The following is a 25,165-nucleotide window of genomic DNA, read 5'->3' on the forward strand; positions in this document are numbered from 1 at the left end:
CTGGTGACCTGGGCAAGGACAGCTACCCGAAGCCAAGTAATCCTTGACTATGGGTGCCTTCAACGGGGTGAGGGCCATACATCAGCCTCTGATAGACAAATAAAAGTATATTTCTCACCCTCTCACACTCACTCACTCTCACTTGAGAAGTCACCAGAACAGTTCAGCTCCGGCTTCCCACTTGTCACCTCTCCTTCTGTGGCTTCCGCCCTCGAATTGAGACTGCCTTGGAGGCCAGGAGGAAGGTGAGGTCTCATGGGCATTCTCGCCCATGCGATAATTCGGCAATACCTGTGCACCACCTGCCTTCACTTTGCCACGTCCTTCTTCCTGGGCTTCCTCATCCGTTCTTCTTTTTCCTCTCTTTTTCTGCCTGCGCTATTCCGAAGTTATTTGGAGGCACACTTCAGCTTCCTCAATTCTATTCACCCAATGAAAAGCGTCTCTTCGCGGCTGTCTATTTGTTCGTTTTCTCTTTTTTGTAATAATTGTCGCTCCTTTCTTTCTCCCCCGTTTTTTTTAAAAAAAAACCTCGTGCACGCCAATTACTTAACACTACTAATTCACTGACCACTGTGTTAAGGAAACACTGAGTTTTCTTGGCCCTTCCGATAAAACATTTAACTTATCATGGTTAGGCAATGCTAAACTTCGAAAAAAGACACCACTTTCGCATTTAGGCAATTATTTCTGTTCGTGGGCTTCACAGAACAGATGTTTTTTTATTGAAAGCAGGTACGCTCGGCAAAATATCATGCTCTGCATCACCATAAAAAGTTTCGACGCATTGACCTCCAGTCCGCACGGGCCATGACTCCCGGTGTACCTGCAGGGGGCGGCGGGGCTGATGTATCTGTAATGTTTGGCCGTGGTGGAAGATTATGTACAATTACCCTCCCTTCTTCGGGTGTCTTGACCGGGGAAATTTTTCCGAAGTACTTTACAAAGACGTCGACAGCACTGACCCCTGAAATATAGGTAATGACATTATGAGCAAATTATAAATACGCGCGTGAAGATAATTTAACTCACCAGGAAACTAATAGGCATATGCTACGTCATGCAGTTTAACGCCTATGATTACCAATGCAAATTCTACAATTAGTTCGTAAACCAAGTCACGTATGACAGTTAGAAGCGCAAAAAAAAGAAAGCCTTAACATTTCATTCCACTAAAGTTTAGAGTTTGTCGCCCATGCTGAAAACGGTAAACCAAAGCTGCATCATCTGTTTGAAGAGGCACGTTGAACTGCCAAGATTCTCCTCTATGAAGTCTTTTTGGATTTGGTTCTCCTTCAACGAAGACACGGTCAATATACGGCGGTTCAAGATTCCATCGTCGGTAGGTGTGGTGTAGTTTAAGAAAACATCGATAGGATGAAAACGAGATAAGACAGCTCTGTCCATCCTGACCGTTTACCCAGTCCTTCCACCTTAATCTACTCCGTTTGTTATCTCTGAGCTGCGAGGGAACCTGATGACCAGCGCTGACAGCACGGTAGCCCACCGGTCTATTCGAATGAGGCACTATCACATCACCAGGCTGAAATAAAACTTCTACCCGCCGCGGTGGCTCAGTGGCTAAGGCGTTGCGCTGCTGAGCACGAGGTCGCGGGTTCGATTCCCGACCGCGGCGGCCGCTTTTCTGATGGAGGCGAAAAGCAAAAACGCCCGTGTGTACGAGATTTCGGCGCACGTTAAAGATCCCCAGGTGGTCAAAATTAATCCGGAGCCCTCCACTACGGCGCGCCTCATCGCCTGCGTTGCGTCGGCGCGTTAAACCCTACAATCAATCATCAATCAAATAAAACTTCTAAAGGCAGAATTGTGCAGGCCGAGCTTTGTCCGTTCGTCGGGCCAAAAATCAACGAAGCCTCAAGAAAACAAAAGTGGTTAGGGAGGCCCCGGGAATCTTAAACGGGAGCTTTATGCCGTGAAACCGGCAGCCCGAACACTGGGCCACCACAAAGGCCCGATGGGTACGGGGCTACAAGCGGCGGGGTACAATAACATGTGCAGCCAATCAAACCTGGATCCGTCGCGTTATGAAATCGGCGTCTATCAAATTGAGCTACCATTAAATTCCGGGCGCACATCATTTCCTTTGGGTTCTGGCAGCGGGTGCTAGCGCGTGCTAGCACTGTTCGCTTTGGGAGAGCTTTGAAAGCCTGCAGGCGAAACCATCCGGGCCTGCCAGTCACGAAGAATTTATAGCGGCGGGTTCGGAAATAAATGCGAGGTGCAATGGCCGGGTCTTCGACGAAGGGAGAAGGACCGCCATCTCTCCTGTTTATGGAGCCTTGCATCACTAGTGCAAGCTGCGTCAAGTTTTTTCAGCACCAACCCCTTGTTTTGTAATAGAGCTACTTTACTAATATTTGAAACAACTATAATTTGCGACTTAGATATATTTGTCTCAATGTGTGCAAACAAATAGATAGCTGCAATAGATATTTACCATATAAGAAATAACCGCACACTCGCCGGAGTGGCTGAGTGTCTGAAACATCATTGTACTGAGCCCGCGGACGCGAGTGCGATCCCAGACGCGGTGGGCGTTTCTGTGGGGACGGCGATAACCAGAAACACCCACGTGTCGAGATTACAGGGACGGTCAGAGACCCCCAACCCGAAGCTTAAAATTAGGCAGCCCTTGTCTACTACCGGGTGGGTGATAGACCATGTTTATGTATGACGCGTAACCACCCCTTCCTCACCAGTACTGAAGGGTTCGCGATTTGGAAAGCCAGTGTTTCGTCCAGTTGTGATTTTGAAATTGACCAAACCGCGATACTATGTACATTGGGTTAATTCACTTGGAGCCTCACCTCACAGGAGCACCTGCTGGGCCCTCTGGTCACATCAAGAGGTCTTGTTCCCTCCTTTTTTTGTCCCGTCAATAAACGTGCGTTCCTTGATTCATTTCTTTCCCACAAGTATCAAGATTTTCAAGAAGAAACCAGGAACACGGAAAGGAGCACGCAAAAATATATTTTTCATATGGCAAAACCCAGCAGTAAGCGCGTTGCAATAAACTTAAGCAATAAGCGCCAGTATTTAAAACTGTTTTGGAAATGGGGGGGGGGGGGTGCATCGCACATACAACGCAACCCCAATAATATCAGATATCAGAGAAACGGGAACAATGTGTTGCGCAGTGACCCCACCACTGCTCTACTGGAAACAAACTCATGCACTACTTCTCAAATAATTACTTCAAAAATACATTCTATATTTGGTTGATCATTGCCGTGCTGACAATTAATAACGCTGGTTCCCCGAACTATTGGGCCCCTCTTTATTCTTCCGGGGAATCTTTTTCTGGGGCCAATGGTTTAATAGAGTCTCCGTTTAAAACTCATGATCACAACGATTCTTCCTTGATATGCTTCTCGCCGCAGGTTGACCGCACCCAGTTCTTATACCATATTTTTTCTTCGGCAACCGTTCGGGGCCCTATTTTGTTCTGCGACGATGGTTTCTACCCCTCCAATGGCCAAATCATACATATAAGAAATGTTTTATTCATATACAACAAAAGCTCCAAATATTCTAATTCCTTGCCTTGTTTTGGGGAGCCTTACCCTTAAAAATGTGTTACTTAGGATTCGATGCACTCAGGTTTCGTCCTCTTTTTCAGTGTAATCGCAGTGGAGGAAAATGAATCATTCACTCAACCTGCGAAGTTCAGATGTTCTTCCGGAGACGACATCCTGGCTTAGCACCTAGTTTTTATTTGCCAGGCCCGTCACAACCGTGCAAAAAACCTGCCTCCAGTGTGGAGGTGGCAGAGAAGGAAGGTGGAAATTTTTTTTCACGTCAGCTATACTTTGGAAGCAGCACATTACTTTTCTGTAGAGATGCATTCGCTAGCCTACTGTGTGCCTCCCGCCTGAGTGTGCGTCTCACAACACTGTTCTGGTGTATTTTCCTGGTGAATATTGTGCGGCGCAATTCCCAATAACAGTGCATCAGTTGTAAAATACCTTGAGCATGTGACTTTGGACTGCGAGTAGAAAGCGTCTGGTGCCGTGCAGTACCGCAGGTATCAAGTCAGTGATATGGCGAGTGAAGGTAAAGAAATTGATGGATGAACATTTATATATACGTTTATAATCACTGTAATCAAAGCCGGAGTAGCAGTGCCTAACAGGCGTGTGAAGTAATCCGAATTCTTGGCACGTTTCTAACCCACCGCTACTGGGTAGTTGCCGGACCAAGTAGTTTACTAGTGACCACCATCAGCACTACATTTATAAGTTCCCAGCGAGACACAGCGTATAAATTGGAGCCTATCACCACCTAACGCATACTCGACATCTATCTCATTTTTTCTATTAGGGCTGCTTGCTAAAAAAGAAAAAAATGTTTCCATGCCATTTCATGCCGCCAATGAATTAAACTGTCGCAGTTTTATATCTGAATCACATATTGAGGAACCGCTATAGAATTAGTAGCAAAAGGCGTGTTTTACTGCGAAGCAGCATGTGTCTAACTAACCCCCCCTCCTCCGCTACCCAGTTTTCATTGCGGTGAAGCCGATTTACTCGACGCCACTCCGGGGCTCCTCCTCGCCACCGGCGACCGCTCTATAATAACTGCTATTCCCTCGCCGCCACCGATGCCTCTTTCACAAGGTGCGCCATCGGCTGACAAGGCGGCAGCACCGGTATCAGATGATTACGGAGAACACACAGAAGTCTGAATGGGCGAAAAAATGACGAAAAGCCGCCGCCGCTGTGGCTGCCTCCCAAATTCCACCTACTCGAGTAGGCGTGAATTAAACAGCCACTCGTCCTGTTGGAACGTCGGCGTGAGCCATAATGTTTAGTCAAATTGAAAGGCTTCCCGAGCGAACTTTTAACCGGTGTATTTCCCGTCTAAGTATGAGCCCGTCGCCGTTCTCCGGTTTTTGCGTGCACGGGTTGCGGAGAAAGGGAGGGGGGGGGGGGTGCGGAGGAGGGCGTGCACCAAAGAGAACCTCCTTGGCGTGCACGCACAGCTGGGCTCCATGCCGCGACCGATACTGCCCGTTGTGCTCGTTCAAGATTGAAACGTAAAAGACTCGTGGCTCAATGCGTCCTGTGAGCTGTCCTCCGTAATCGAGCGGTTTCGGTCTGGGTTAGCGTGTTGCACAGACGGTAAGCTGCCTACGACGGGGGAGGGAAACGGACAGCCACATGTTAGTCCGCTAGAATAAAGCTCCAGACCTTCCCGCTTTAACTCGCTATGGGACGGACGCGTGTCATTCGCATTGAGGAAGAGCGGTAATTGTACAAGCGTCGTCCACAACAGACGCGTGAATAGGCGCGAAAACAATAAAAAAAATTGCCCCCACCTCCCCGAAGGGAATCGTGAGGAAGTGCGAATGCATTTCTTGCGCCGAGAGTACACGGCGTAGTAATTCTGCCATCGCCTTGAGAGGCGCAGTACCGGCGAGGGGGAGCTGTCAGGCGAGGGGAGAGGCGCGCGCCGAGGGTGAGTGCAAACCTAACGGGGGGAGAGGCGCGCCAGCTGCAGAGCATGTGACGTCAGGGCGCGAGGAGAGGGGGAGCAGACGCAAAGGCGCCAGCGCGCGGTCACGTGGGAGTGTGACGTCACGGCGCGAGGAGCGGTGCGGGAGCCGGCGCGGGCGCGCGCAGCCACGGCGCGGGAGGCGGAGCGCGCGCGGGTCACGTGGGGTGTGACGTCGCTGCGCCGTTGCTACAGACGCTCCTCTCCGCTCCTCGCGCCGTTGCTAGGGGAGAGGAGGAGGAGCGCGGATGACGGCGGATTCAGGGTCGCTTATAAAGTGCATCGCACTTAAAAGCCGCTCTCGCCGCCGTTGCATCCTCTAGTTCCAGCTCGAGCAGCGGCGAATCCCTACAAGATGAACGGCACCTTGCCCGCTTGGAACGCCGACGTGGGGTAATAGTATACTTTTTCGGCTTAAAGGGCTCTAGAGCGACATTTTCGTTGGCGTGTTTCACTTCTAAGCCCCGCACATAACCGTTTTCCGGCGTGCACGGGTTGGGAAGGGGGCGGTGAAAGCGAATCTGTAGGTTTTATGCCCTTACGGATGACATGTCCGTTGTTCTGGCGGGTGGTTGAAATGTGGACGTTAAACGGCCCAATGCGACTTGTCCGGTGTCCTCTCAGTGGTCGAGCGGATTGGATTGGTGTGTTACACAAAGAGTCTGATGCATGTGACGCGGTAGTAAAACAGACAGCTCCGTGTTGGTCCGCGATACTGATGCTCGGCTCATTCCAAGTTTCATTAAGCTAATTGGCTAGCAAGTATGCTCAATCGAAAATTACGAGCGCGTTTTCTTTCGTGCACTCCGGTGCCTGCATCCAGACTCGCAGGTCATCCTTCTTCACAGACTGGAAGGGCACTAATTTTGGGGGGATTTGGTTTTTCCTCGCTGGTATCATATATAGCGGTGGAAAGGAGCTTCAACGTCCGTAAAAACCGAGGAAAATAAAAAATGCAATAAGATTACAGATGTATACGTGAAATTTCTCCACCCATGCTGAATGGGGATTGATAAAAATTATCATATGCTGCACGATAGTCCCACGGACGGTAAACGTATACCCACGGTCCTTAGCTTCGGCAATCACGATGGCTACCTTTGGTTTTTTTTTTTTTTTTGATGGCCGCAGCGTCATGAATCGCATTGCCAATGATTAGGCTAAACTATCACCAGTTACCTGGTGTCTTCTTTTAACTTCTGTAATTGTTCGCTTGGTTCAAAGCGCCTCAACCTATTTTAGGGATGGTGGATACGCCAGTCTAAACATTACTCAGTGTTATTATCTTGCGGTGATTGTGTAAAATGTGCCTCGGAAATCCCAAGGACTCATTACCGGGTTGTCCCTGCGAAATAGTTTTGTCACCACAAAGCTCCTAACTCCGCTGCCAAAGAGGAGAAAGCCTGTTCTGTGGATCTACAAGCTTTGTCACGTCGCAGGTGAGAGATATCTTGATAGTGCTCACAAACCATTAGCTGGAAAGTAACATCTTCACGTAAAGAACATATCCCGCAATATTTACCTTCGTAATTACTTGCTTTAAGTACGGTGGAACGTAACATTGATTTTGAAAATAAAAATTTAAACTGCAGCAAGAGGTAAATGGCGGCTGGTGCCCACACCGAATTACTTAGCGGAGCAAAAGACTGGATACGTTGTGTTCACGTTTGTGCCGCTAACACTTATGGAAATAATTATGGCATTAAAGAAGTTCGGAAGTTTTTTTCTGCCGGAAAAATTCTGAACTTCTGGAAGCAGCAAGTATATAATGTGTAACGTTATGTTTATCGCAAAAAGTTTATACTTCTCTCCTTTTTAAATGCAAAGAAGGCACGACATATTTATGAGATCTATTCTGTAGAAGGACGCACGTTGCCATTTTTGGTGTATTTTGCCTGGACCTTTTTTTCAAATGATCGGCAGGAGTTTTATACGCCAACAATTCAACAACAAACTTGGAACCGGTACTGGTCACTGTTAGGAATAATTAACGTTGCGACGAAGCAGCTGGCGACAAAGTTAGAAAGAAACGGCCAATCTTACTGGCGAGCTCACAGTGAATTTCGAAAGCAGTGATGACACACCGGAGAAGATTTTCTTGGCGAAGTGTTGACTGGGATAATTTGTCCGTAATTCACTGTCTTAACTAGATCTGTTTAGCTAGCAGCGTAACTTATCTCGTTTCTTGCAACCATCCCTAGCTGAGCACTAGGAAAACGAGACAACTGTTACATTCCCTCATAAATTCATGGTTTAGGTTGAGACAATCAATTCTTCAGAATTTTCTGGGTCGGAAGTGACAATACTCGTGGGGGCATCTTTTTCAAGAGGAATGGCCACACTACATTTTTTTTGTTTTTGTTTGATTTACGTTTGCTTACCGACGCGGCTGAGGCCTATTTAACCCCTGCTTTATGTTTTTCAAAAGAGAGCGCAGTTTTATTGTGTCGAGCGCAGAATTCTACAAGAGCGTCACTGTACTAAACTTCGTTTTATTAGTCTCGTCGACCACTTTTTGCCGTCCATGTGTAAAATACATCACCATTTTGACTTCTTCGTGGTTGTTTTACATAGTATTCGCGTGCAATAATTTATCAAGTTTGGTTGACTTTCTGTGGGGACCTATATCACATAAAAAGCAATAAAAACGTAGGCAGCACTCACCTTCTGTATATTTCGTAATATTTGGCTCGAATTTGAAGCCATCTCCACCGTAGGCCATAAAAGATGTTGTGACTATGCTGTACACTAGACAATCGTTCACGTCTTCATACACCGGCACGCTGCAGTTTGTACACAGGATCTTCAGGGACACGACACGGCAACCATTCGGCAAGCTGAAGTTGTACTCAACGCGGGCTCCTGAAATCAGTTCGAGACAAAACAAAGAACGAAGAAACAGCTTCAAAAGTTTACGGGGAAACCCTTGACGCATTTTCAGCTTGCACGAACCAATTGCACGCTGCTATCGCTAGTGTTGACAGGCATGTATACGCTCACCGGCTTTGATTGACCCCGCACTGGATGGAAACACTTTCACGTCACAAACCGTACGTTTGCGACTTCAACACTAATATAGTGGCGGCCGCGAAAAAAATGCGACTATTAGCAAACCGCGCCCGCGGGTGGGGCCGTCCGTGCCATCCGTAAGATACCCAAAAAGAATGATCTCCCGTCGCCTTGGACGATCTCTGGCGGAGTACATTTAGTGAGACCAATAAGGATTTTCTGGTATCTACAGTGTTCACAACACCACTGTGTACTGTGCGGTGTACTGACGACCGGGGCATGTACAGGGTTACGAAAAGTAAGTCGACAGATTTTTCTAAAATTAAGCGCTTAGGTTTACGTGAAGACCACCTCTACAGGGAGGTTATGCCCCCAGGGGGACATATAATTAGCTGGTAATTATTGATGTCGTTGGCTTAATTAACTAAAATTGAATAATGAAATTTTATAGTGGCTGCGGGAAGCAGGCATGTTCCTATAAAAAAGCTGGGCGCAATCGTGTTTCTACGCAGTTTCATTTCGCTGAATTCTTCTGGTCCATTCGTACTGCGAGATATAGATCTGCGAAGTTTAATTGCATTTCGTATGATTACGCATGCTAGACAGCGAATATCGGCGCAAAGCTATGACCGGAGAGGCCATAGATGCAGTAATATGGCAACACTGATGAACGACAAAACGGCCGCCGTTGCCGACTTGCGTGCCTTAGTGGCGTACTCGAATGCTTTAACAATTGACCCCACGCTCGGCCTCCTTGGCGGCAAATACTGGGTCCTGCCAAGCCTGACGCATTCGATCGCTGTCTTGGTCAAGAACTGCTTTATTTAGCGACACTTGTCCTGCCTAGCCTTCAAAGATAATCTGTAAACGTAATATTTACCAGGAACGCATTGGGGGGGGGGGGGGGCGAGGGGGGGAAGGGGGTATCATTGTTGGCAGGTGCCTTTCATCCATAATGCGGCTTCGATGCTTCTCTTTTGTGGCTTTTTTAATTGAATTTTAAGCTCTATTCACTACGCTTGATCACCCTGGTGCATGCGCTCGGCGTCATAGGCCTTGGCCCCTTGGCCTTTTTACCCACGGAGATAGTTTTTTCCTACTGCAATGAAACCGCTGCGGGATCGAGGTGTACAGTTTGTCTGTAAAATGAACACAGACTTTTCTAGCCGAAGAGCATAATGCAATGCTACGGAGAACGAAGTTGCATTGTGTGGCTTCTGTTTGTCCACTGCGACCTTCACCGATCGTCAGCTGGCATGCTGTGATCGTATCCAATTACATCCAGCCAAATAAATCCAATTACAGCCCAGACATCCTAAATCATGTTTTCACTCAATTCCATTCGATTTAGTTCAATATACTTTTTGTACCATTATTTTTGCCTGAGTTGCTGAGCTGAAAGCAATAATAGCAGCTTGACGAGGCCCAGCCCATGTCCCCTATGTCCCACATTCATGTCCACAATTTTTCTGAGGGACCAACCCCGCCTTGGTGGCTCAGTGACTAAGGCGTTGTGCTGGTGAGCACGATCACGTGGGTTCGATTCCCGTCCGCGGTGGCCGCTTTTTTGAAGGAGGCGAAAAGCAAAAGCACCCGTGTGTGCGTGATTTTGGCGCCCGTTAAAGATGCCCAGGTGGTCAAAATTACTTCGGAGCCCTCCCCTACGGCGCGCCTCATCGCCTGCTTTGCAGCGGTGCATTAAACCCTACAAGCAATCAGGGACCAACACTCAGGGACTAGGTGTTTGCGAAGAAGCCGTTAAACCCTCGCAGTCACTCGGTTCATTCTTGATGAAGCGCATGAAAAGGCGCACCAGCCAGCGCAGAGCGATCAAGTGGAGGTAGAGCAGTGTTTTCACCCAAGCCTATTCACTTTGTACCACAGTCTGGAGGCAGCGAGCCAGGGAAGGTATAAGAAAAGCGCAGTTGAGCGCCTGCGGCTACAGATCCCTTGCGGTGCGATGAATGACCTCGAAAATCTGTGTAGGCGGTATCCGTCGAAAGGCTCATGTCAAATTGCCATCATTTTTGGTGTTTGTAGAATGCAAAAAGATTTCAGGTCGTATAAAAGGCATTGGGTTCGCAACTAAAACAGCGGATTGCATATAAACAGTCACTATTCTTCGAAAAGTTTCGTTGTAGCCGCGCAAATCCGTGTGACGAAAACATTTCTCCTTCAAAAACTGTTTGGGTTTCGTGCTTCATTTGTTTCTCAATAATTAAGAAAAGAAAAATTTTGTGTGCGTAATTACTTCGCGGAAAATAGTAAAAAATGATTACCAGATACTTGCAGGAACTTTCCATTGAGGTCTGGTAGCCAGGAGAAATTGGCAACGCTGTACTCAAACATTTTTCGCAGCTGGTACCCGGTCATGTTCATAATGACGAGATCACTGTCGTAAGGCATGGCTCCAAGTAGGTCACCCAATGTAACATTCTCTGGAAAGAAATTAGGAGAGAGCAGTTCACTTAGTGCTTAGCCTACACAGTAGCCGACCGTTCTTTCGGACTCCGAGAATTCGGACCTGCTGGATATTCCGGACTTTCCCGAGGAACTTCCAGTTGTAGCATAGGCGTAATGTAAACGCGCAAGGGATATTTATGACAAAATAAACCAAAAACGTTGACCAAGACAAAGTTTCCCGCGACAGCGCCCCGGTACGACTTCAGGACAACGGCATTTTGAATCCTAAGCCACCTGGCTAGCTTCGGATTGGATAGCGATTGCCTTGACTACCGCCCGGTTAGCAAGCTTTGATCTTAAAGGCCATACTTTTTCGCGCAGTCTGCGGCGGAAGCAATGTCAGAAGCCGGAAACGGGCCATACGTGTCCAGTTTTTTTTCGATACCACTTTGTTAGGCACCAGGTGACGCTGACGTATAAGCAACATCATCATCACGTTTGTCCTGAACCATGCGCTATAGTGTACTGTACATTCGCGTCTTCTTCAGTATGGTTTAAATGAAATAAAGTTTTATTTTGCGGCTCGCGGATTTTTCGGGCTTCTCTTCAATTTGGACAATTTTTCGTTCTCCTCCAGGTCTGAAAAATCGGTCGGCAACTGTAAATGGTAACGGGACATCGATATAGCAAAGTCCGGTTCCCTATAATACTCCTATAACCGAAATTATTAGACGTTCGGGGAAAAGCCGTAACGTTTAATTGAAGTTACTGACTATAATGTAGTTGTAAAAGTCTAATTCATTTGCGATCGGTTCTGCATTTGCGATACGCCTGAAGATTAGTAGTGTGGGGATCCTGGCGCCCGAGCCATTGCGCAATCGCTAGGTTTGTGCCGTTTCGCGGCGCTTTTCCCCTCTCTCCTCGAAATGCGGGATCGTCTCGGCGCCACTGTGTATAGCCGAGCCGTATTCTCAAACTCCTGCCTGAACTGAAGGCTGCAGTGACCATTGCGGCGATAAAACACTGTCGCGAGGCAGGAGCTCCACCATGGTAGTGGATCTAACCTAACCTCACTGGCCCGTTTGAACGATTCCCGAACTACCCCTCTCGCCGGGACGCGAACGCGCGCCCTGCGCGGGGTTCCGTTCGGGGAGACGCTTCCAGGACGCCGAAGGCGTTGGCCGAAGGTATGTGACGCTTTCTTTACCATCATAATCATCATCATCATCATCAACATCATCATCATCATCATCATCAGCCTATCTACGCCCACTGCAGGGCAAAGGCCTCTCCCATTATTCTCTAATTACCTCGGTCCTGTGCCAGCTGTGACCAATTTATCCCCGCAAACTTCTTGATCTCATCTGCCCATCTAACTTTCTGCCGTCCCCTACAACGCTTGCCCTCTCTAGGGATCGACTCTGTTACTCTTAATGGCCAGCGGTTATCTTGCCTTCGCATTACATGCCCTGCTCACGTCCATTTCTTCTTCTTAATTTCTACTAATATGTCATTAACACCAGTTTGCTCCCTGACCCACTCCGCTCTCTTCTTGACCCTTAACCCTTTCAGCCCTGGATTTTTTATTTCAAGCGCTAATTGTTTTTATGCATTTTTTCGTGCAGCTTTGGACATCAGAAGCACAGAAATGAAAAATTACGCTAATAGTGCAAGTATTTATTAATTTACAGGCACGTTAATTAATTAGGTCATTAGGCAATTAAAAATTTTCTTTTTTGTAAAAAAGTTTTTTTTTCAATTTTTCGGAAAGCCTATGATATCCTGATCTTACAGAAAAAATATAAAGCTGGTAATCCAAGTATTTACAGATTTATAGACATTTTAACGAACCGGAATTTCCGTTTCCTTACCCGCGCGGTCGTCATATCCTATGTCCACTGAAGCTTCGTCTTTTTCATATCGTCCAGCCTCGCGAAATCTCAACAATGCTGGTGTCTATCGCAAGAGGCATCCTTGAACAACCCTCAGCCTGAAAACTAGCAGTTTTGGTTTTGTTGTTAAGGCGCTAGAGGATATTATGTGTTGTGTCGTCAAATGACGACGCCAGGGCCGAAAGGGTTAATGTTACACCTATCATTTTCCGCTCCATTGCCCGCTGAGTCGTTCTCAATTTAAGTTGAACCCTCTCAGTGAGCCTCCAAGTTTCTGCCCCTTAGGTGAGTACCGGTAAGATGCAGCTGTTATACACTTTCTTCTTCAGCGACAATGGTAGGCTGCTATTCATTATCTGAGAATGCCTGCCATATGCACCCCACCCCATTCTGATCCTTCTAATTATCTCTGCCTCATGGTTGGGATCTGGAGTCACAACTTGGCCTAAGTAGATATATTCGCTTACCACTTCCACTGCCTTGCCACCTATCTCAAACCGCTCTGCTGTCCCGAGGTTATTGATCATTACTTTAGTGTTCTGCATGTTAATTTTCAGGCCCACGGTTCTACTCTGTTCGCCCAGTGCGGAAAGTATGCTTTGCAATTCGACCCCCGAGTTACTTAGCAAGGCAACGTCATCAGCAAATCTGAGGTTACTGAGGTATTCTCCATTAACCCTTACTCCCACCTGCTCCCAATCCAATGTTCTGAATACTTTTTGCAAACATGCTCTGAATAACATTGGAGAGATTGTGTCTCCTTGTCTGACACCCTTCCTTATAGGTATTTTACTGCTCTCCCTATGGAGGATGATGGTAGCTGTAGACCCATTATAGATATCCTCTAGTATTCTTACATAATGCTCATCTACCCCCTGGTTCCGTAATGCCTGAATGACTGCTAGGGTTTCGACCGAGTCAAATGCTTTCTCATAATCTATGAAGGCTATATATAGGGGTTCAGTATACTCATCGCACTTCTCTATCACCTGATTTATCAGGTGATAGAGAAATACTAGTCACGCTTTCTTTCCCAGCCGGCTGCAATTCTGTTGCGCCGGGGAAAGCCCACCAGCCCTCGCGGCTGCCGGCCCGTGCCTTAGGCTGTTCCTGTTGTCCCTCACTCACATATAGTAAGGCAGTACCTACCCCTCGACGATCACGCCGTGCGGTACGCGCCTGTGAGCGAACCGGCTGTGTGTCCCTCGCCGCTGCGAGCCGATCTGGCAAGCGCGGCGATGCGCGCGCACAACGGTTGCGTTGCGCCCGGATTTCACCCTGACCGAAGAACCCACTGGCTCTGCGCCGACGACGCGCACACTTGCGCGTGCCGCCCCATCGCCCCTTTCAACTAAAAGGAAGTACGTACCTGTACCTTAGATCATGTAACTGGGACGTTGATGTAAAATAAACGTCTTCCCTCCGCACTCTCGGCATTTTCCTTTGTCGCCCCTACTCCTCCTGCCCAATAGAAGCGGTGTTGAGTTGGCGTGACGGCACTTCAGTATCGTCAGCGTGCTGAGTTAGCTCGAACCTACCTTGGTTCCTCGCAGTGTGTATGAGTGCATGCCTTGTGCAATGCTAGGGTTATGCAAATTGTGAGGTAGAGAGACCACAGTAGCCATGTTTACGTATTTTCTATTTCGTATATCTAAGTTGAGTCTCTTTATACAATGTCTAAGGTTATTTGGGCACGAATACAAAACTACCAACAACGTTCTTTTGAAATCGCACTAGCTGCACAGTATCTCTAGGTGCTACTTGAAAGTAGAATTTCTGCAGCGAAGCTGCCTATGACTAGGGCAAATCGTCTGTACGTTGGCGAAGAACAAACGCCCGAAATTAGGGAGCGCGCATGCGAGAAAGGTACCTTGTGCGAGGTTCGCCAAACCGCAAAGGTAAAAGGAACGAACGAAGGGGCCTCTCGATAAACTCTAGTGACGAAACGAGCCATGGCGACTGGTGTGTGACGTGGTTAGCGAGCTACACATGGAAAAGGAAAACTCTCGCAGGAGATCTCGCCACTTGCCCGTCTGCTCCGCTACCTAAAAATGACTGGCCTCACGCAGCAGCTATAGCCCGGACGGCAACAATAATGACTCATGTGCGCGGACAGTCTTAACTCTATGCTTTATTCTTTTTAAAGCGAAGCTTTAAGTTCTGTAAAAGTTCTGTAAATAAAAAGACACGCACCGCGAATACCGACAAGTATCACGGAATTCTGAGACTTGCCCATCTTTCGGCATCATGCGCAAACTAAACATGGATGCAGCGTTGCATTCAAAACGACACCTAAGGAGGAACTTTTGGGGAGATGCCTATTGCATTGGGGCACAGTTCCGTTCTACCTCTTCCGGATGTTCACATGCGTGGCGGCTTGTTAGTAAGCATCGCTCGGAAGCGTTCACGCTCCGAGTTTCTGATGTTAGCAAAGCGAAAGGGCTACATTTCTCTGAGCCTGTTTTAAATGCAGAGCATTTCTTTAACTCACGATGTCACCCGGCGTTGTCGGCGTTGGCGTGCCTCGGCGTCCGGAACAGCCGTTCCAGGTGCGCCCTCTCCCCCACTCCTCCTCTCCCGCATCACGCTACCCTCCTCGCTCTCAACAACAGGTCCGCACCCCTCCCCCTACACTATATAAAAAAATAATACTTACTGGCGCCTGGTTTCGATCCCACGACCCTGAGGGCGGAACGCAAGGTATACCCACTGCGCCACAAAGCCGACACAGAATGGAAGGCTACGAACGTGCCTTATATCCTTGACTCATTCAAACTACGTCAAGAAGCTGCTGATACAATGCATTCGCTACCACCAACTCCCCAAACACTAAACGTTAACGCAATACACCCACCCCCTATGCGACGCATTTACTCGAGTCCCCTTCGCGGGGAGATGGCCGGGCCCTTTTTTATCAGGCACGAATGGACTACGAAAACCAGATATTGTTTTGGAATCGCTATCGTTGTTTTAATCACAACGGCATGACTGTCACATTGATGAATTAACCGTCTTGAAGTACATTTGTCTAGAGTGCGAACGCCTACACTCGTGCGTTGCTGATTCAAGGCCGCGTCCTTCGCCCCATTTAGAGCGTAGCCCTTAAAGGGACCCAAAAAAGCTTTGTGAAGGTGGCAATGAAATGTATTCAGGTTGTAGAACACATAACGGGGGATTTTTGAGCTAAGTGTGAGCCCCATACGTTTTACGGATAATTTGTAAACAATTTTTGTAGATCGCCTTTCTCAGCCGATGAGCGCGACGCCGGAGCGAGCCGACCGTAGCTGACGCAACGCCGACCGCGGCTGACGCAACGCCGGTCGCGCCTCACGGAACGGAGAGGCGCCCCCATGATTCGGCCGATCGTCGTCCGCCGGCAACGTCACTGCCATCGGCTTCCGGCTGCTCTTCCTCCTTCCCGCGCGATCCCGAGGCAAAGGCGGGTCCGCAGCGATTGCCGCGTGCCTAGGCGCAGGAATGCAGCTAGCGAAGAACGGAAGTCGAGCGTCGCGATGTCACATGGCTATTCCCAGTGTTTCCAGCTGTTTTGAAAGAAGCAGAGAGGGAGAAGGAATCGATCGGCATGGGGAGAGAGGTGCACTTAATTTCTTCTCGCGCAGCTAATACTGAATGTAGATCAATAATTCCAACGGCATTGCATCGCTATATTGGTACTACGCGACAATGCAGGCCTTTTGTAACTTTTACAAAAGGCTTTTCTGGGTCCCTTTAAACGACCGCTTCTGCACTTTCGCGGTGTTTCTTGCCACCGGCCTCCTTGTTACCGAGGGTACGAGAGGGGACAGGGAAGAGCAAGAAAACAGAAAAGCGGAGGAAAACAGTATGGCGATAGCGTGAGGAGGAAAAGGGTATGCTGTGGGTGCCGGGTGATACTTGTTCCCCCGCGACGGGCCCTACGAGATAACGCCAGAAATACGAGACGTAATGCGTTCTCCGATAAAGCGATCCCTTCCTGAGACGAAGGAATTGCTTCGTGTACCGGTGCAGCTGAACGCGTTGCTCTAAATAGAGTTCGTGTATATAGCTTCCCTGGGCGACACGGTGCAATAATATAGGTATAAAAGGCGAAACGGCCCTTCGCGATAAGCACGGAGCGGGCGACCAGATGATGTCACAATAAAAACCAAGGCGGTCTGCAAAGCTTCTTCGCCGAAACGGTGAAGAAGAGGGTAGCGGCACCTGATGGACGAAATTATAGCGGCCGCACTTCTTTTAGTGGCTGTGCAGTGCAGTGCCGAAAGCGGCAGCCCCGCAGTTTCTTTACCCTTGGAAGATGCCGCAAGCTTAGCCAATGACGAGCGCTTGTGACATTATCTGGCCGCGTAAGGAAGCCTCGTTTCCCCTCCTATATTTTTCTTGCTCCATGCTCGAGGAGCAGAACTGCGCGTCCATCCGCCAGCTTGAGTTTCAAATTTGCGCGGGAAAAGGCACCTGTCAGGTGCGTGTGGTGCTGGCGCGCCGGCCGCTCTGTGGAGAAGCGGGCTTTCCTGAAAGCGGGCTTTCCTGTCACGGAGGAGCCGGCGATGCGGCGGCTTGTGGAAATCAGACGCACGCGCAACTGTGGACACGCGTATACAGGAACTCTATCCCCAGCCAAGGCTGAACGCCGCCGACGCCTGACTCCAGAAATGCGCGTTGCCGAAGCAGTATCAATGCACCGTTGAGGAGAAGATTCTGGAGTTCATGGGGCGCTCAAATTTCGGTTTAGGGAGCATTGTAATCAACAACGAATCTTGTTTTTCTGTCCGCGAAGGAAAATATATACATCATCCTACAACAATTTCGGAAAAGTTCAGTTTGCATGGGATCATACAGCCGTAGAACTGGGATTGTGTTCTCAGTCCTGCAGTAATATTTTTAACAGTAGTCACCTGAGATTCTAATTATGGCTGACCCAGAATACGTGCGCTTATGTACAATAACTGGCAGTACAGAGCGCCGCTTTACGCGATTTTGCAGGATAACCACAGGATAGAACCAACCCTAAGTTGTTTAAACTATCAGCTGTCACGTGACCGAAACAAAAGCGACATTTTATGAATTGTTTCGCAACTTGCGAAATTGGCGCGGGTTGATGAATATCTCACCGCTCTGTTGATCTCAAGCATTCAGCAGCAACTATCACTGAGACTTTTTCATTTCATGGTCAGCGGCTCAGGGTCATGTTCGACGCCTGGTCAAAGCCCTTGAAGAGCCGTGATTCATCTGGGCTCTCAGCTTTGTGATAAGGAGCCCTTTGGGCGCTAATGGTTTGGATTTTGGCGTACCTAACGAGATACCCGGAAAACCAAGATACGCTTAGCATACCAGAATATTACTGATTAATAAACAAGGATCTTCCCATAGATAATGAGACCGTTATCTTTTCGCAGAGTGAAGCTGTTATGCACCGCAGCGTTAGGAATATTGAGGGAACATTCATGGGTGAAATGGAGTGCCGACAGTATTCATGATATATAATGCGCGCTGTAAATATATCACGATTTATTTGGCTGCTAATATAGCTACTACGTAAGCCAGCATTGAAACCAAATCAACACCAGCAAGTTTACTAAACGTTGTTGTCAACATGCATTGAAATGCAAAATTTTGAATACGTAACGGTTGAAATCACCACTACGCTGCCTCAAAAGCATTTGAGCTTTGTATAACTTTTTCTACCGCTGTTGTTCTGCATAGCTCGAACTTTTTTGCTTGTTGGTGCGCAGAAGTTAATTCCTGGCAACGAGGTGGTATAGTATAGCCTTAGTGCCGGTCGATATTCTAGCTGGTATCCAGTTGTATCCTACCGCTGTGCTACATGCAGCCACGATTTTTCTTGATTACATGATGACATTTACATCCTGTGCGGGACAAACAATTTTGTTTATATCGCCCCACCTTTTACGGTTTGACAAAAGCTCAACAATGGTGAAGTATTCTATTTTCCGGTGTTCTAAAAACCTGCATTTGAAAAGATTGCACTTAACCATTAACAAAAATATAAGCGACACGATACCTCACTTACAACGTCCTTCGTAGTTCCCTTATTTGCGTCAAGCGGGTGCTGCGCACAATAAGTACACCACTACAATTATTGCCATGACGATAAGAGCTTCCATGGAAACATTTCTCACGTTTTGGTGGTATTGAGTCTCGCGCTATGCCTCCGTTGACGATGGCGGCGTTGACAATGGACCAATAACCTTTCGCGGGGCTCTCTCTGTTGGCGTAGAAGTCGAAGAAAGCATCCGCCATAAGGTTGACTGCGTTGCATTCTTTGTAGCGGCACAGTTTCTCGCTCGCCTCCAGTAACACTTTTGAAGACCCAACGACTTTCTTCACTGCCTCATCCACAATCTTCTTGTAAGGTTGGAGGGCCTCTAGCATATCTTTATCTGAAATATGTTAGAAACAATGTAAGAAACACAATGAACGAAAAACGAATTTGTGCGTTTTACATCAAAATTCATTCTCGTAAGTTAGCGGGAGCAGAATGGAAGGTTTATTCTTTTCGGTCGCATGCGTTGCGGTCGCGCTCACCAAGATCAACATTACCGATCAATGAAACAGGCCAAATACTGTCAATACTAAAACGTACAAGCCCTTACTATTTCTCTTTCACCTTGCACACATGCAAAATAATTTGTACGTACACCTATGTACAAACTGGTCATGGCCAGGTGAAACCATGTCCTTCAGCTTTGCCCTGTTACAAAGAGACGAGCTAACCAAAGTAGCACACGGACCTACAATTACTGTCAAGAGGGACTGGTGAAAGGCGTTTGAATATTTCACTAAATTTTCTGGCATGGTCAATAATGAAGATAACGCCATTTATCAGTTGAATGGCGCTTTTAGTACGTCGTTCTATGGAGCTGCACAGAAACAAACGCCACCTGGAGGAATTATATGGGCAGCTGGTGAAGGAGAATATTATCACGGCGCAGACGTCTTCAAAGTTTTCTCGCTATAGATGTGTTTAAACGAAAAAGCTAGCGATAAGTGAACTATGGCTGATCAAAAACTATTCCTAAGTACCATAGAGACGTATTTATTAGCTAAAATATAAGGGATGGGAGCCCACTTGAGCACTTGCAATGAGGGGGGGGGGGGGGACAAACGCTGTCGCATATTAATACCCTCCAGTTTTACTCTGTATTTCGAAGGTTTTCCCATAAAACTTCATTTTAGTGGGCGGAAACAGCCTTAGCTGAAAACATAAATCAAGTAAAATAGGGTATGAAGGAGGACATCCCAACTCCGAAGAAGCATTTGTCATGATGGCTTTTAGCCTTGGGTGTGCCTCTCCCTAGAGGAACCTCCAACCTGGTGCCGATTCCAGACCAATACATACCCGATCCTACCTCTGTTTCCATCTTATCTTCACCCCCCATATGTTTCCATTTGTGCTCACTGTCCCCATCCTTACACCCTGTACCCTTTAGTATGGACGTGCGAAAGCACTCCAGATGTGGCTCCACTTCCACCGCCCTAGAGTTGGGGAAAGCCCCCCTGGGTAGCACTGACCCGTATACCCAGCTCAACCTGAAGACGCGTGTGAGGTCACCAGCAAAAGTAAATCCGTGAATAGGGATGCAATTCACAGGGCGAGGCCCGTGACATGAGCCTGTGCGAGGCGAATAAAAATTATGCTCTCTCTATGTGCCGGTTCAATTTTTTAGTGCCTTATCTTCCAAAACACAGATGACCCGTGCGGTGAAGGGAATTAGTCTGTGACTGTTGCGTGCATATGTAGTTGTGCTTCTAAATATACCCCTCTGGCCCTCTGCCTTTCCCTCCCTGCCACTACAACTGAAAATAAATAAATAAATAAACAAGTCAGTAAATAAATAAATAATAAATAAATAAATAAAATTTCAGCAAGCCATATAGGCAAGGCACGTTTACACAATGAATATACAAAAACACAGCAAAAAAATTGCTAAATAAGTATAAAAAATAATGAAACGCGTCAGAAATAAATTCGCGCAATCTATATATACAATGACAGATAATTCTCTTTGCAGTATTCTCCTGCCAGAGACCTTGGCATTTATCAAACCGTTACTCTGTACCTTAAAAAAATGAAGGACGATTCCCAACCCCCTTAAAGCAGCTTCCGTCTCGTGACTGGACGCACTGTTCTCTGACTTGAGTTATACTACCCGTTTTGTTTAGTACGCCCAGGAAAAACGCAAGCAATCAAATTGCGATTGAAAATACTAGCCACTTCTTCGTTCGAAGCACGCGGGTTGTTTCCTTAAGGAACAACGTGTGAAGTTAAGCCCCATAACACGCTGCAACATAACACCGGTCTTTTGCGGCAAAATTGGGAAAGAAAAAAATGCGACAGAGGATGGTTCACCGACCACAATGAAAAGAAATCTAGATGTGGCCACCCGAAGGTAGCCTAAAGTTAAGAGAAATGTGATACCACCTGAACTGGGGCGACGAGCTGAAGACAACAATAAAGGATTCCACTAATATTTCTTCCCGAAGCAGCGTTTTGAGTGGCCGGTTTATTCAGCGCCCGCTTATTGTCTCGCAAAGTCTTGTATTATGCGGAGCATCCCTGATGTGTTGAGCCCATTGCGAAGTTTAGGAGGAGGGGTGGCGAATAGCGTGCAACATAGCCGGGTTGATTTGCACCGACGATGGAGAGAGGCGCTACACCATTATTTACGCGTAACGCCCGTATAACGGTCCGCTGCTGCAGTCACTTTCAGGTAACGTCCGAGTTCGGCACCCTGTTTCTCCACTTCCAGCGTTTTGTTTTATCCATTCTGGCCTTACAAACAAACATCCCTGATGTGTTGAGCCCATTGCGAAGTTTAGGAGGAGGGGTGGCGAATAGCGTGCAACATAGCCGGGTTGATTTGCACCGACGATGGAGAGAGGCGCTACACCATTATTTACGCGTAACGCCCGTATAACGGTCCGCTGCTGCAGTCACTTTCAGGTAACGTCTGAGTTCCGCACATTGTTTCTCCACTTCCAACGTTTTGCTTTATCCATTCTGGGCTTACAAAGAAACATTCACTCCTCATAACTGCGTGCTTTCCGCAAAATTCTTCAACAGACAATAGTCTTCTCCTCACGCTGCAAGGCATCGCACTCTTCTCCCTCCCCCGTACACTCCTCAGGCTGTTTAATTAAACGCTGAACTGCTCAATGCAATTCCGTTTTTCCGTGCTCGTAACCCCCGGGCGTCATCTGGGGGAAAAGTGTGCAACTTGTGTTTTTTTTTTATTCAATGGCTTTTTCCTTCTCTATCGTTAAGACTTATTTACGCGTATTTCTCAACGAAACAACATCATTTTTAGTTTCTTGTCGCTGGTATCTGGCCGCAAACACAGCTGAGGTTTGTTCGGCTCTGCCTAAAGTGAACACGTACATGACCAATTCTAGTGGTTTCGGTAGTTTGGAGTGGTCTTGCCTATTAAATGTTCTAGTTGGAAAGTTTTTTTTATAATATTTGGTCTGGTGGACGAACCGAGCGGCAGCCCGACAGAGCATAATTTTGCGTTTGGGTCGCACAGCAAAAACTAGTTTTTAAATCGATTTGTTTTCAGTGATCATAAGGTCTAACGCGCCGACGCTACGCAGGCGATGAGGTCCGCCGTAGTGGAGGGCTCAGTAGTAATTTTGTCCACCTGGGCATCTTTAACGAGCGTCGAAACGTCGAACACACGGGCGTTTTCGTTTTTCGCCCCCATCAGAAAAGCGCCTGTCGTGACAGGGAATATAACCCGCGTCATCATGCTCATCAGCACATCGTCTTGAGCCACTGCGGCGGTTGTTCTTTACCCCGTCTTATTTAGCCGAAACAGGGTAAATAGCGACAGAATGAACTTTTGCCACCTTCTGGCGCCTGGCGCAAGGTAGCCCATCACAGGGATGCAAAACGTTGTTTGCCACAGCAGGAATGATGACTCCACTGCGACCGGTAAAAGAGGAAAAAATGACGCCGTGCGGAAACCTCGACCATCTCGTCTCTAACACACGACAATATTATCTGATGTCGTTGAGATAGAGCTTTCTAATTTTTGCTGACCTTTTCATTGAGAGGCATCGTATTAACATTACTAGATACATCTTCGTACTCCATAAGGTATCCATTCGCTTCCGTTCAGTGAGCGCGTGTCATATCCTTTTCCCGTGCATGAACCAAGTGGTCAGGGCCACGACTGCCCGAAGCGACGCACCTTCTCTCCTCACGCGGGAACCGTAGGCGGTATGTACTGGCGTAAAGACACGTACACGGTTATTACGTAAGCACGCTCGTGGCAGTGAAGGTCACAAAAGCACAAATGGTTCGAGACCCGGAAACACGTTCAAAAATATTTCTTTTTTGCCAATTGTATGTTTTGACAGCTGAAACCTCTTCAGGTAATTGTCAGTATAGGTTCCCCTAAGAAATATTCCTCTAGATCAATTTACACACGCTAGTTGCTAGTGATGGCCAGTGAAATGCTTGTACAACAACTTCACGGAGAAAATAAAATCACATAACAGAAACGTACCTTCTGGAACGCTTTGGTCGAGTAAAATTGGGTTACCCGACCAGTTCTTGACTTTGCCATTCTTATCAAACACCAGCTCTAAAAAGCCGAGATATTTCCCGAAGCGGTAGTCCTGAACAACCAGGCAGAAACCTCCACCTTTGCGGTCTACCTTGTAAGGGTACGTCCCCTCAACAATTTTTCGGTCTTCCTCTGTGGGAGGTGTGCCTGGAAAGAAAAAATATAATTAAAACCCCTCTATTACTCTGAAGAAGGAAGTCGAGCGAAGCTGTTTTCGTGCAGACCGTAACTCCATATTACAGTCAAGACTTGAATTAACAAGGTTGAGGGGAGTCGCGAAATACCTCGTTAGAGCGAAAAATTTGGTAAATCGAGTTAGGCATTTCTCAGTCACCTAATTCGATACATTCGAATATGTACTCTAGCGGCACCCAGCAAGCCTATGCGGCGTTGTATTTTCGAAGCGCAAATGTTCCTAAAATGAAAGTGCGACCTGGGCGCTTGAAAAGAAACCCAGAAAATTGTTTCTTTAACACGGACGGTCACCGGGGCACTACAAAGTTATTGCCAACTAAAAGTATGCAACGGCCGCACGGATTTCTCGTAAGTTTGTAGTGCGTCCAGAGCGTGTTTTGTATCCTCGCGCGTTTCGACAAATATCCGCAGCAGATCAAGGGCATCCATCACTTGACTCGGGCACCCATCACTTCAACTTTTTTTACTGTTGGCCCCATGTGAAAAATTTACAACTCCCGTTTTGCGCCGCTCAGTTTTGTAAAAGAGAGAAACAGGTTTTCCGTGATATTACCCTTGGCGCGCTGTTAATAAATATTGAGGCGTTCTGTACAAAACAGACGAGAAATTACCACTTTTGAGCTGCAATTTTTGAGAAAAGTTCACTTAAACCGGGACAGATTGGTAATGTGTTCGTTATTTTGAGTTAGTCAAAGCATTTGGCTCTCTGGCCATCTGAGTGAGGGACCGGCATGTCTTAGCTAAATCGGGACTTTCTTTAAACCAGGTTTTCTTAAATGGAGTTTTAACTGTAGTTACAAGTTCACTGCGAACTACGTAACTAAAAAAAATAGATGAAAAGTCGCGTAATCTTACAATACTCTTAACGGGTAACTCTGGTTAATTTGTTTTTAGATATTTGTGACGAAGCAAGTTACAGCCGTTGTTCTTAAGTTATATACTCCCTCAATAGACGACGGGAATTTTTAAACGTTTACAACTTAACTGCAGCATGCCTAATTGTGAGAAATTAATAAAAATCGTGGTTATGATGCAGTCATTTTAGCAGCCTATTGTCATATAATGTCTTTTAAGTTAGTTTTTAAACAGCAAGAGATCCGTTTTTGGCAAGTCATTCTCCATCCGTACACGGCTGTGTACACTGACAGCATGCACTGAACACGGCCATGTATTGAACGTCATACTTGGCGGACATAGCGGCTTACCCATAGACCAGATCCACAGGCGCTTGGAATAGTTTCTGCACTGCTTTTGCTCGCGCGTGTCCGCGTTCCGCATCGCTGAAGGTACGTGGATTCTCTTTTTGATGTCTGTTTGTTTGTAAAATTTGGCTGCGGACTGGAATTTTAATATTATTAAGTGGCTTTACAGTGTACCACGCAGTCAGGCTCTTGGAGAGCCGTTCCAACTGCGCATTGCGCAGAGATTACATCAGCTTGTATAGTGTAGTCTGCAGTTTCAGGAAACAGCCTCGCGTCGTGCTCTCTTCCACTCGTGCACTGGGCTGGGGAGTTTTGTCGCTATATTAAGATCTGCTAGAAACACAGCCTGGAGAGGACAAACTTC

At 47.2% G+C, this 25,165-nt stretch overlaps 1 protein-coding gene across 1 annotated transcript in view; it reads right to left on the reverse strand.

Moving 5' to 3' along the window:
• Positions 1-677: 677 nt before the first annotated feature.
• Positions 678-25,165, reverse strand: part of LOC144138722 (protein 5NUC-like) — a 54,347-nt gene continuing 29,859 nt past the window's right edge. Inside the window, exons 5-9 of the mRNA XM_077671131.1 lie at positions 23,345-23,551; positions 18,956-19,216; positions 10,803-10,961; positions 8,179-8,376; positions 678-967 (exon numbers count right to left, since the gene is read on the reverse strand). Coding sequence (XP_077527257.1) covers positions 765-967; positions 8,179-8,376; positions 10,803-10,961; positions 18,956-19,216; positions 23,345-23,551 — 1,028 coding nt within the window. The 3' untranslated portion in view covers positions 678-764. The remainder of the gene's footprint in view (positions 968-8,178; positions 8,377-10,802; positions 10,962-18,955; positions 19,217-23,344; positions 23,552-25,165) is intronic.

The sequence above is a fragment of the Haemaphysalis longicornis genome, unplaced genomic scaffold, assembly GCF_048455015.1.
Source record: "Haemaphysalis longicornis isolate Haplotype H1 unplaced genomic scaffold, Haemaphysalis longicornis Haplotype H1 scaffold_5, whole genome shotgun sequence".
Taxonomy (NCBI): domain Eukaryota; kingdom Metazoa; phylum Arthropoda; class Arachnida; order Ixodida; family Ixodidae; genus Haemaphysalis; species Haemaphysalis longicornis.